The sequence below is a fragment of the Panthera pardus genome, unplaced genomic scaffold (assembly GCF_024362965.1).
Source record: "Panthera pardus isolate Hobbes unplaced genomic scaffold, ASM2436296v1 HiC_scaffold_18, whole genome shotgun sequence".
Classification (NCBI taxonomy): Eukaryota; Metazoa; Chordata; class Mammalia; order Carnivora; family Felidae; genus Panthera; species Panthera pardus.
In genome coordinates this window covers 6,470,481-6,482,350 of record NW_026526743.1, presented here as the reverse complement: position 1 = coordinate 6,482,350, position 11,870 = coordinate 6,470,481, and the positions used below count along the sequence as shown (strand labels likewise).

The window sequence follows — 11,870 nt, the reverse complement described above, 5'->3', positions numbered from 1 at the left end:
AGCTGGTTGCTGGGGTGATGGCCTTCAAGGTCTGTCCCCACAGAGGCCCCAGGGGTCTAGGGAGGCGACATGGTGGGCTCTGGGATCCCAGCTTTGAGCCTCTTCCTGCTGATGCAGGGCTCAGTAGGTGAGGGGGCCAAAGACAGGGTCAGAGTGCTGAGCAGGGAGCCTCCTCAGCCTTCATACCGCAGCCCCAACACCAACCATTTTCCTTCACAGATGGGAATGGAATCCAGGGATTCTTCTACCCATGGAGTGAGCAGTGGATGAAACCCGGGCCCTCCAAGGACAGGGAGCCAGACTAGACTCCTGGGTCTAAAGGGAGTAGGGACTGGGGGACTGATCCCCATTCTGAGGGAGGAGGGGCTGGGAGCAGGACTCCTGGGTCTGAGGGAGGAGGGGCTGGGAGCAGGACTCCTGGGTCTGAGGGAGGAGGGGGCTAGGGTCTGGACTCCAGGGTCTGAGGGAGGAGGGGGCTGGGGGTCAGGACTCCTGGGTCTGAAGGAGGAGGGGTCAGGGGCCTGATCCTAGGTCTGAGGTAGGAAGGGCTGGGTGCCTGGACTCCTGGTCTGGGGGAGGAGGGGCTGGGGGCCTGGATTCCTGGGTCTGAGGGAGGAGGGGCTGGGGTCTGGACTCCTGGGTCTGAGGGAGGAGGGCTGAGGGTCTGGACTCCTGGGTCTGAGGGAGGAGGGGCTGGGGTCTGGACTCCTGGGTCTGAGGGAGGAGGGGCTGGGGTCTGGACTCCTGGGTCTGAGGGAGGAGGGGCTGGGGTCTGGACTCCTGGGTCTGAGGGAGGAGGGGCTGGGGTCTGGACTCCTGGGTCTGAGGGAGGAGGGCTGAGGGTCTGGACTCCTGGGTCTGAGGGAGGAGGGGCTGGGGTCTGGACTCCTGGGTCTGAGGGAGGAGGGGCTGAGAGTCTAGACTCCTGGTCTGAGGGAGGAGGGGCTGGGGGTCTGGACTCCTGGGTCTGAGGTAGGAGGGGCTGGGGTCTGGACTCCTGGGTCTGAGGGAGGAGGGCTGAGGGTCTGGACTCCTGGGTCTGAGGGAGGAGGGGCTGGGGTCTGGACTCCTGGGTCTGAGGGAGGAGGGGCTGGGGTCTGGACTCCTGGGTCTGAGGGAGGAGGGGCTGGGGTCTGGACTCCTGGGTCTGAGGGAGGAGGGCTGAGGGTCTGGACTCCTGGGTCTGAGGGAGGAGGGCCTGGCGGGGGGGGGGGGGGGGGGTCAGGACTCCTGGGTCTGAGGGAGGAGGGGCTGAGGGTCTGGACTCCTGGGTCTGAGGTAGGAGGGGCTGGGGGTCAGGACTCCTGGGTCTGAAGGAGGAGGGGTCAGGGGCCTGATCCTAGGTCTGAGGTAGGAAGGGCTGGGTGCCTGGACTCCTGGTCTGGGGGAGGAGGGGCTGGGGGCCTGGATTCCTGGGTCTGAGGGAGGAGGGGCTGGGGTCTGGACTCCTGGGTCTGAGGGAGGAGGGCCTGGGGGGGGGGGGGTCAGGACTCCTGGGTCTGAGGGAGGCAGCGCTGGGGGCAGGACTCCTGTGTCCCGCAGAGTAAGCGCCGGGCAGACAATCCCAGAGCCTGCCTTTGGGACTGCGGTGCTCTGAGGCTCCTGGCGGACTCTGTGGCATAGCTGACACGTGTGGTTGGTCCCAAGGCTGTGAGGGAGATGTGTGGGACCGGGAGAGCTGTGGGGGCCAGGCGGCCATCGAAAACCCCAATCTCTGTCTGCGTCTCCGATGCTGCTACCGGGACGGGGTCTGCTACCACCAGCGCCCAGACGGTGAGTACCTGGCAGCGGGGTCCCCTGGGGCTGTGGCAGAGACCCCTCCCCGCCCACCCCGGTCTCAAAGCTGCCTCCTCTGTGCAGAGATGATGCGGAGGAAGCACATGTGGGCGCTGGGCTGGACGTGTGGGGGCCTCCTCTTCCTGATCTGCAGCATCTGCCTGTTCTGGCAAGTGGGGCTGGGACTCCGGGTGGGACCCCATCCCCAGAGGGGCAGGTGGAAGGTCGAGGCTGAGTGTCCGTCCTCCCCGCCAGGTGGGCCAAGCGCCGGGATATGCTGAACCTTCCAGGCTTCTTAAAGGGCAAATGTGACCAGTCGAGGACCGAGTCTCTGTTGTCCAAGGACCGGGGGAATCCGAGCTACAAGAAGGGGTCCTCGGGCAGCATGCCGGCCTCCCTTCCCCTGGAGGGGAACCTGGACACATCAGGGGCCACCGAAGGGGAAGGGACGACAGAAGGGGGTGAAGAGACGGAAGGGGGAGAGGATGATGATTAGGGGCACTCCTGGCGGGACCCCTCAATACAGATCTAGCATATGGACCTGTGGTGCCTTTTCTAAGTATCATGGGAGCAGGAGATGGTCGAGCTCTGGGGCAGGGAGTGAGCGTGTGTGTGTGTTCGAGTGTGTGTGTGATCGTGTGTGTGCATGATCGTGGGAGGTCTGGGCTGAGGGGGGGGGGGGCAGTGGGTAAGCAGGGGGTGGCCTGGGCTGAGGCCGCAGGGCTGAGGGGTGCCCGAACTGGGCTGGGGTGGCATCCTGCCGCCATGAAAATGTGGTCCTCAGCTCTCCTGCGGGAGCATCACGGACTGTCGGCCTCTGCCTGCTGCCTACCCTTGGGATCCTGTCCCCAAGCATGTGCCTGGCTTCCCATCAATGCCTGAGCATGGGAGGGGCCCCTGCTGGACCCGGGCTGTCTCCAGGGGACAACTTTACTCTCAGGCTCTCCACAGGCCAGACAGACATTTTCGAGGAAGTGCAGACAGTTGAAGACTCATCCTGACCAGCCCTCCCCCCAATCTCAGGTGTCACCAACTACCCTCCATACATGCTTCCTCCCAATAAATATTTTGCAAGTCTAATTTGTCCCTCTGTGTGCTTCTCGGAGGACCTCCCAAACCACCAGAGGGGGCTGCGCTGAGGGAGGTGTGGACTGAGGGAGGGGGCATCTGTGCTCAAGATCCTGGCCCCACTCTCCCACCGCCCTCTGTGGGGGGTCGGTGTGAAGCGGGCTACAAGGTCCCCAAGGGCGCGGGCAGCTCCTCTGGGGGTGTGGCCCGGCCCCAGGGCTGTCCCTCTCCCAGACAGACACACAGTGCTAGGAGGCAGAGCCATTTATGGGGGGGGGGGGGGGATTGGGGGAGGACTGATAGGCATCCTGGTGGCCAAATGATTTTGGGCACAGCTGCACATCCTGGTCCAGTGCCAACAGGTGGGGCCATGGGTTCGTCTGCAGGAGGAAGGGAAGGGTTAGTGGCTATTCGGGACCCCTCTCAGTATCCATGCATCTGCTGGGCCCCCCACCCAGCGGCCTGAGGGTGCAGGGGAAGGGAGCCCCTTCTTGCTGCTTTAGCCCCAGGGAGCTCACACACCTTCTCCTTTGTTCCTTCATCTCCCTCCAGGCCCCCCTTCAAGGCAGCACCTGTGGGCCTTTAACTCACCGGGGCCCAGTGGTGCCAGGTAGAGAATGAGTGACAGGAAAGTGAGAGAGGAGAGACAGAGACGTGTAGAGGGAAAGATGGGCACAGAGACCGAGACAAAGAGGCACAGGAGACAGGGACAGAGACAGAGACACAGGGACAGAGAAAAAGGGAGATTGACAGAGAAAGAAAACAACAAGAGGGGATAAATAACAAAGAACGGTAGTGGCTCTGTCTGTCCACTCAACGGATTTTGGCTCCAGAGGGAGAAGGGAGTGACCCAGAGCCAGAATCTTCAGGTCCCTGTGTTACAATTCAAGTTCTCTGTCCTTCATGCACTGGAAACACTTCACCCTGCCCACTAAGGAGTCCTGTGTTTGAACAGGCCTGTCTTCCTTCTAACAGGGGCCTTCGCTCCAGTCAGCTTGGCCCATGTTTCTGGCAGGCAGGTGGCTCCAGCCGGAGATCCATCCAGATGTATTAGACTTTGGGGCAAGGTAAAGGATTTTCAGGGGTCATTTTAACCACTGGTGAGTATTTCTGCATTATATGCCAAATTTTGTGTTAGCTGATGCTTCAGCTATGCAAACATCTTCTATTTTTCTTTCTTTCTTTCTTTCTTTCTTTCTTTCTTTCTCTCTCTCTCTCTCTCTCTCTCTCTCTCTCTCTCTCTCTCTCTTTCTTTCTTTCTTTCTTTCTTTCTTTCTTTCTTTCTTTCTTTCTTTCTTTCTTTTCTTTCTGTAGGCTCCAAGCCCAACATGGAGCCCAGAGCAGGGCTTGAACTCATAACCCTGAGATCAAGACCTGAGCAGAGATCAAGAGTCAGACGCTTAAACAACTGAGCCACCCAGGCGCCTCGCATACATCTTTTCTTAAACCAGTCTCCTCATCTGAACTACAGAACACAGCAGATGATTGGAGTGACTATTTTCTGAATTCTCACAAAGAAGGGTATATAACTAGTATCATTCTGAATACATAGGAGAAAAGTTAATTCCTCACATACAAAGAAGGTCTTAGGACATCAGGATTTCACTCTTTTATGGAAACCCATTTGAGAAAGTGATTCAGTCACTCATGCATTCATTGTTCTACCTAGCCGTCCACTCATCGATCCAACCATCCATTCTCTCATCTATCTACCTACCTATCTGCCCAAACTATCCATCCAACCACCCATTCACCCATCTACCAGTTCATCAATCTAACCATATCCATCCATCCACCCCTTCATCTATGCACACATCCACCCAACAACCCATCCATCCACCCATCCATCCACCCACCCATCCATCCATCCATCCATCCATCCACCCATCCAACAACCCATCCAACCATCCACCTACCCACTTATCAACCTCTGGTTTCCCGAGTTTACTTTTTGCTAGGCCATGCTAAGAATGAAGACACTAGAGGCCCAAGCCTTACCGTCAAGATGTTGCCTGTCCAGCGGGAGAGATAGTACCAGCACACAGATACAACAAGACAGATATAAGAGATAACAGGGGTAACTCAGACAATATGAAGACCCAAAGAACGGCAGCAAAATTGAGTTGGGCCATAATGAACACATGGGAAGTTTTCTGTGTGGAGTACAGACAGCAAGGGCGCTCCTCCTATAAGGGAAAGCACGAACAGAGGTCAATTGACGTGAGGGAGCCTGGTGTCCATGCACGGAGGGGTGCCATCATAACTGCAAAGAAGGCAGGGGATGCGGGGCTGAAACTTGTGGGGCCCACATGCAGTGAGTGGCTAGGATTTTCTCAGAGGGCAACAGGGAGCCATAGCAGGTGTTTGAGCAAAGCTGGAGAGTGTGTGTTTAGGAAAGGAGATAAAAGGTAGAGGAGAGAGAAAAGGGAAGGAAAGAGCAGTAGAGCCTTCCCTGCATCTCACACTCCTCCCGGTGTTCTTACTCTTTCCCTCTTTTTCGGAAGAATCCCAGCTGTGTGCCCTCGGGCAAGAGGCGGCACCTTTCTGGGCCTCAATGTCCCCTACAGGGATGGGGATGATACTAGGAGTGATGGCAGAGACCCAGTTACACAGAGGGGATTAAATGGGACCTGGTGCCGCTGGGGGCTGGGGTGCAGAGCAGGGTCTCCAAGTGTGGGGGTGAGGTAACAGACATCCCTGGGCCTCATCTGGGGGGCAGGGTCTCCTTGTGTCTTCCAAGTCCACTGTCATGCCTTGCTGTCTGAGCCTCCACCCTCTAGGCCTTGCTACTCTCCTTTCTAACCTTGACCCCTGGGTTTCCTCCCTATTGTCTCCCTCCATCTCCATCCCCCCATCTTTCCCATTCTTTCCACTTCTATCCCCACCATCTCTCTCCAGCACTTCCCCCCCCCCCACTGCCCGTCTCTCCAGCTCTCCCCCTGTCTCTCCACCTCCCCCCGCCTTGCTATCTCTCCAGCTCTCCCCCTGTCTCTCCCCCTCCCCCTCCCCGCCTCCCCCGTCACTCTGGCTGTCTCTCCCCTGTCTCTCCAGCTCTCTCCAACTCTCCCTGCCGCCCCACTCGCCGCCCCGCCCCTCACCTCGGGCTCACTCGGTGCCGGCGCCCGCCGCCCCGGGCCCGGCCTCGAGCGTGGCGAGCTGCAGGCGCACGCGGCGGGAGCTGGCGGCGGGCGGCGGGGGCGCGCGGGCGGCACGGCGCGCTCCCCGGGAGCCGGGCGCGGCGCGCGGGCCGGAGGAGGAGGCCGGGGCGGACCAACGGCGGGAGAGCTTGCGCGCGAGGCGGGCGAGCGCCGAGGGCCGCAGGCCGTAGTCGCGCTCGAGCTCCTGGCGCGAGATCTCGATGTTGCCGGTGTACCAGAGGATCCAGCCGAGCAGGCTCAGGAAGACGAGCAGCGCTCCCGAGTAGATGAGCAGGTCGCCGAAGTCGCGGCCGCGCACCTGCAGCTGCGCGAACACGCCGGTCAGCAGCGCCGCCATGCCCGCCACGTCCAGCGCCACGGCCAGCAGCAGCGCCATCCGGCAGCGGCCCAGGCCGGACGCAGGCCCTGGCGCGGCGGCCGGCGGGGACGGTACACCCGGCGGGGGCCCCTGCGGGGCGCCCACCGCTGGCGCCGCGGCCATGGCCTTGCTCCGCCAAGCTGGCTCCCCCGGAGAGCGTTCCGGGGTGCGGCCGGGCCCGGGGCGGGGTCAGGGGACGGCGCCAGGTGTGCCCGGCGCCCTCCTGGTCACCTGAGCTGGCTGGGTGCAGACCGGCCCGGCTTGGGGGAACCCCGGCCGCGGTTTCTGAGCACGTCCCGGCCCTCAGAGGCCTGTGCTGGGGGACAGCCTGGCTCACAGATAAAGGTGGGAGGGGCCTTATTCACCCCCAAGGAGCATGAAGGATCAGGGTTGTCTAAAGAGGCAGCGTGGGGTGCTATGGGAGCCCCGAGGTTGTTTCTGCTCAGTGCCTGTCACCAGGGCCCCCTGCGCACCAGCGCCCGACGGCTGGGCCAGGCGTGGGGGTGGTGGGGGGAGAGGAGGCGTCAAATACAAGAATCAGACAAGGCCCCTGGACCCCAACGAGTTCCGGGAGGCAAAGAATCAGCAGTCAGGGTGCCCTAATGGAAGAAACATGGGCCCTACGGAGCTTTCTCTCACTCATTGCCTGTCTCCTGGGGCCTCTCGTGCGCCTGGGAATGAACCTGGAGGCACGAAGGTGGATGGTTCTTGCAGCCCTGTGCACACCAACCATTAGATCCTGGGCGCTCTGGTGCAACGCTGCTGGTTATAGCGGTGAGCACAGCTGCCTTCCAGACTCCGGGCGCTCTGATGGGGGCAGCAGGCCGATCCCCTGGTTCCCGTCCGCTCAGGAGGTTTTCCCTAGTGCCTCTGGACTGCCAGGACTCATTCGGGGTGAAGCCCAAAAGCATAGAGAGGGACCGGACGAGGCTCCTGCCCTCAAAGAATTCCCAGAAATGATCACACATCAGGGTGCCATTAATAATGGGGTCGACCTAAGCCACTGCCATTCCTTTTAGTGAGCTGGGGTCCCCTGAGATCCTCATCACCACCAGCAAGCGCCCAGCCCCGTGCTGGTGAGGCTGAAGCCACAGATCTACATCAGGCAAAAAATAAACCTCCAGAAAGTTTAACGGGTGTGACAGTGGGCACACTGGAGAGGGGAGAACGGGGGCGGAAGGCAGCAAAGCACGGAGAAGAGGCTGGGCCAACAGGTATGGACCCCCTAAAGGAACCAAGAGCTTTCCCACGCAAATCTCTTTTCCTCCAAGGAACTCGATCTTTAGAGGGAATCTATGCCTTCCTGGGGTGGCAGTCTGCGAGGAGATTCCGTCTAGCTTATCTCTAGACTCTAAACTCTAGATTCTAAACTCTAGACTCTAAACGGTTTAAGAGTTTATTTTTTTTATGTTTACTTATTGTTGAGACAGAGAAAGAGCATGAACGAGGGAGGGTCAGAGAGAGGGAGACACAGAATCTGAAACAGGCTCCAGGCTCTGAGGTGTCAGCACAGAGCTCCACGTGGGGCTCCAACTCACGGAGTGTGAGATCATGACCTGAGCCGAAGTCGGACGCTCAACTGACTGAGCCACCCAGGCGCCCCTAAGAGTTTATTTTAAAAGGACCTGAGGCGGGCAAACTGAGAGGTCTGTCGGGATTAGCTACAGAATTCCGAATGTGGCCGAATGGAAATCGAGTGTTTCCGAACAGACCCGAAAGGGCAAGCGCCAATAAGAGAAGGCCACCACCCAGGGGGAAGAGCGTTTCCTGAGATTTCCGAAAATGGCCGAGCGGGCCTCCGTGCCTTCGTCGGGAATAGCCGAGAGGTTACGAAGAGCGGAAGGATCCGAAGACGCTGGAGCTGGCCTTAGGTAATTCACGCGTTGGCACGTTCATTCATAAAGCAAGTGCTTGTTGAGCGCCTATACTGTGCCAAGCGTTGGTGAGCAACCCCGGAGAGAAACCGCTGAGGAAAGGGACTTGGGGCCTCTGAACTGGACCCACTGGGAAATCCAGCCGTGGAATTCCGAAAACACACGAAAGGCCCCCGGCACGGTGGCGCTCCGCCTCCGAGAACACGCCCTCGGGTCCCTGCCCGAAGAGTTCCGAAGGTCTTCGAGCGGCAGGAGACCAGCAGGCGGAAGAGGCCGAACGTTTCCGAGCCGCCTCGGAGGCGGACGGAAGGAGGCGGGACAGGCGGGGGCGGTGCGCGCTCACGGAGGAAGCGGAAATGCGTGTTGGTATTAAAGGCGTCGCCCCGCCCCCTGCTTGCCTCTTTCCGTCTCCGGCTGCTGTAGGGAGCGGAGGTGAGGTCTGGGCTCTCCGTCGGCCCGCGTGGTCGCAGCACTTTTCCGCGGCCCTGGGTCTCTGCCTTTGCGTGGCCTCAGTCGCTGCGCCCCTTGTGTCCTTGGCTGTCCCCTCCCCCCCGAGTCCACCGCTGGAAATCGCTGTGAATTCTCGAGTTCTCACCCCTGCGTCCCCCGCAGTTAGTCTCGGCCTCCCGAGTTCGGGCCGCCGCCTCCGGTCATCCAGCCCCGTCTGGCAAAGTGCTAGTTCGCTGTGTGCCCCTGGGGACCCCTATTCGCCCTGGTTCCCAGTCACACCCTGCCCCTGAGGCGCCGGTCCGCGACTCCCTTTGATTCCTGTCCCTGCCCCTTTTCCCGCAGCTGCCGCCATGTCCGCCCACCTGCAATGGATGGTCGTGCGGAACTGCTCCAGCTTCCTGATTAAGAGGAACAAGCAGACGTACAGCACCGTGAGTGGGGCTGGGACGCCGGGGTCTGAGGGGGGCACCCTCGCGGTCGCGGGGCCCCTTCCCTCCTCGCGACCCCGATGCGTTCTCCTTCCCAGGAGCCCAATAACCTGAAGGCTCGCAACTCCTTCCGCTACAACGGGCTGATTCACCGCAAGACTGTGGGCGTGGAGCCGGCGGCCGACGGCAAAGGGGTGGTGGTGGTGATGAAGCGGAGATCCGGTGAGCATTCGCCCTGGCTTGGCTCCGGGCTGCAGACCCCTCTCGGGCCACAGCTGTAATGCTGTGGAATCGAGGATTCCCCAGATCGGGAGGGAAGCTGTGTGAGCATCTGTTAAGCTAGCAGGATCTCATCCACACCAGGTGGTTCTAAGGGCTAAGTTGCAGGATTGCATGGTCGTGTGATGTTTTCAGGTTAAGTTCTTGAAGCATGTCGGGGAAGGTAGATGTCCCCATTTCACAGGTGGGAAAACAGGCCAACAGGTAAGAAGTGACAGGCTAGTTCTGCATGGGAAGCAGCAGTGATGTGACCCCCATAAACTGCTCTGGGGCCTGGACAGGTGTCTTTAGCAGGTCACGGGGACAAAGCTTCAGAGGCTGGTAAAGGTTGAGTCTGTATCCCAGCTCCACCATCTTTGTTTGTTCTTGGGGAGGTGGGGAGCGGGGTTGGTTTAAGCGATCGGAATGAGGATTTCCCTGGGCTCTTGAGTACGGCTGCTTTCTCTTTGGGTTCGCAGTCCAGCATGCTGTTCAGTGACAGCAGTGGCCATGGCCTGTTGGCTCTTGATGGGACTCCCGCCCACACTAGAGGGGGATTACTGTCCCTTCTGAGGAGCACAGCACCCGGAGCAAGAGAGAGCTTGGAACGAGCTTGTAGGGTTCCGGTACTCCCGAGAACCCTGTTCTGGTGCTCTGGGCCCTGAAAACTGTACTTTCTTCTCACATTGGGTGGCCTCCCCCGGGCTGTCAAACTGGACTGACATGAGGAGGTAATGTTTCTGCTCTGAGGTCAGCAACTTGGTCAAGGCCAGTGTTTAAAATCACTGGTGTGGTGCAGCGTCCTTGGTTTCTTGGGTGACCCCTTTTATTACAATCTTTTTTTTTGGAGCCCGGAGTCTACCCAGGACCCCACTGTTCTACTTGAGATCCTAAACCTAGGCCTGCAGCTTTGTGGCACAAGAAAGGGGGTGCTTTCCTTTTGATCGTGGGTAGCGGGAGTCCTGGCTCTGCCTGCGCAGGCGTGCGGGAGGGCAGGTGCTTGGCCCAGGGCTCTTCCTCACCTTGGCCTTCTCTGGCCCCTTCATGGCTTGCCAGCAACTCAGCCAAGCCTCATTGTTTGTCTCACACCCTTGTTCCAGACGGGGTAGCCTGGGCCCTGGGGTAGGGCAGGAAGAGACCAGAGCTTTGGTGTCCAGAGCACTGGCTGCCTGGCCAGCATGGGGGTTGTGCCCGCAGGGCATGGGCAGATAGCCTGTGTTCACCTAACTGCTGTGTGCCTGTGACCTTGGATGAGAGTTCTTCCAGTGCTTCTGCATTCCTTTGTCAAGTGAGTTGATGACTGTTAGGGACACGGGAGAAGACCCGTCAGGGTGCTCGGCTGGGCCTGGCCTGTGGCAGTACATGGGTGGATGGCGTTGGCACCTGTGTGTCCGGTGTGAGACCACACCACCATTGCCTGGGAGGTCCACTAAAGATCCAGACGACTTTCAGGCTGACCCCTGCCACCCTCTAGGCCAGCGAAAACCTGCCACCTCCTACGTGCGGACCACCATCAACAAGAATGCCCGGGCCACCCTCAGCAGCATCCGGCACATGATCCGCAAGAACAAGTACCGTCCAGACCTGCGCATGGTGAGTGGGGCTGCCAGAACTGAGGCGGGGCCTCTGCCGACCCCTCCTTGGAGGGCTGGTGGGCTGAGCCCGTTCCTTGTCGCTCTAGGCCGCCATTCGCAGAGCCAGCGCCATCCTGCGCAGCCAGAAGCCGGTGATGGTGAAGAGGAGGCGCGCCCGCCCCACCAAGAGCTCCTGAGCACCTATTTCCCCCTCCCAAGCAATAAAGATGTCAGCCACCTCGCCTGGGGCTCCGCGCCTGTGTGTGTGTGCCTGCTTGTGCAGGGTGTTCTTCGCCATAACATACAGGTCACAGCGTCCGGGGACCGGAGGGCCCAGGGAGGGGGCTGGTGGAGCCCAGGCCCAGGTCTTGCTGGCAATGTCCAGGCCAGCGTTCCTGCCCCTCAGGCTGGGGGTTGGTACAGGGTCTTCCTTTTTCTTTTTTTTAATGTGTATTTGTGAGACAGCAAGCAGGGGAGGGGTAGAGAGAGGTGAGAGCATCCCAAGCAGCCCGACGGGGGGCTCGAACTCCGGAACTGTGGGATCCTGACCTGAGCCGCCCCGGTGCCCCTGGTACAGATTCTTACTCTGAACATCAGAGGTGACTGTCCAGTGCAGCAGATTAGAAAGTGGATGCTAAACACGTAAAGTTGACTACAGTCCTCACCTCACAGTCTCAGACTCTGTCGACACGGGACACAGCTTCAAGAAAGACTGGTGGAGCCTCAATCTCATGGATGGGGATTGGGGCCAAGGGTCAGCCCACTGTCATGTCCTGTTCATGTCCTGGTTCGTGCCTCGTGCATGTGTGGCCTGTGAACACGAGAGTGTGGCCTGTGAACACGAGAGCACGTACGCTTTAGGGCTTTGTGGTCTCAGACTGGACAGCGGACCCTTCCTAGAGGATGTCCAGTTGGTTCCTGACGGA

At 59.8% G+C, this 11,870-nt stretch overlaps 3 protein-coding genes across 3 annotated transcripts; 2 read left to right on the top strand and 1 right to left on the bottom strand.

The window, feature by feature from the left end:
- The first annotated feature begins 21 nt into the window (after positions 1-21).
- On the top strand, positions 22-2,316 carry TMEM190 (transmembrane protein 190). The gene is made up of 5 exons (XM_019437891.2): positions 22-127; positions 220-255; positions 1,648-1,773; positions 1,861-1,945; positions 2,032-2,316. Exons 1-5 carry the CDS (start codon positions 70-72, stop codon positions 2,270-2,272), a joined length of 546 nt encoding a protein of 181 aa, XP_019293436.1. The 5' UTR covers positions 22-69; the 3' UTR covers positions 2,273-2,316.
- Positions 2,317-3,093: 777 nt separating this feature from the next.
- TMEM238 (transmembrane protein 238) lies at positions 3,094-6,859 on the bottom strand. The gene is made up of 2 exons (XM_019437892.2): positions 5,943-6,859; positions 3,094-3,224 (listed from the first exon to the last, which is right to left on the bottom strand). Exon 1 carries the CDS (start codon positions 6,481-6,483, stop codon positions 5,950-5,952), a length of 534 nt encoding a protein of 177 aa, XP_019293437.1. The 5' UTR covers positions 6,484-6,859; the 3' UTR covers positions 3,094-3,224; positions 5,943-5,949.
- Positions 6,860-8,550: 1,691 nt separating this feature from the next.
- On the top strand, positions 8,551-11,185 carry RPL28 (ribosomal protein L28). The gene is made up of 5 exons (XM_019437893.2): positions 8,551-8,666; positions 9,027-9,115; positions 9,211-9,334; positions 10,845-10,963; positions 11,052-11,185. Exons 1-5 carry the CDS (start codon positions 8,591-8,593, stop codon positions 11,139-11,141), a joined length of 498 nt encoding a protein of 165 aa, XP_019293438.1. The 5' UTR covers positions 8,551-8,590; the 3' UTR covers positions 11,142-11,185.
- The last annotated feature ends 685 nt before the right edge of the window (positions 11,186-11,870 follow it).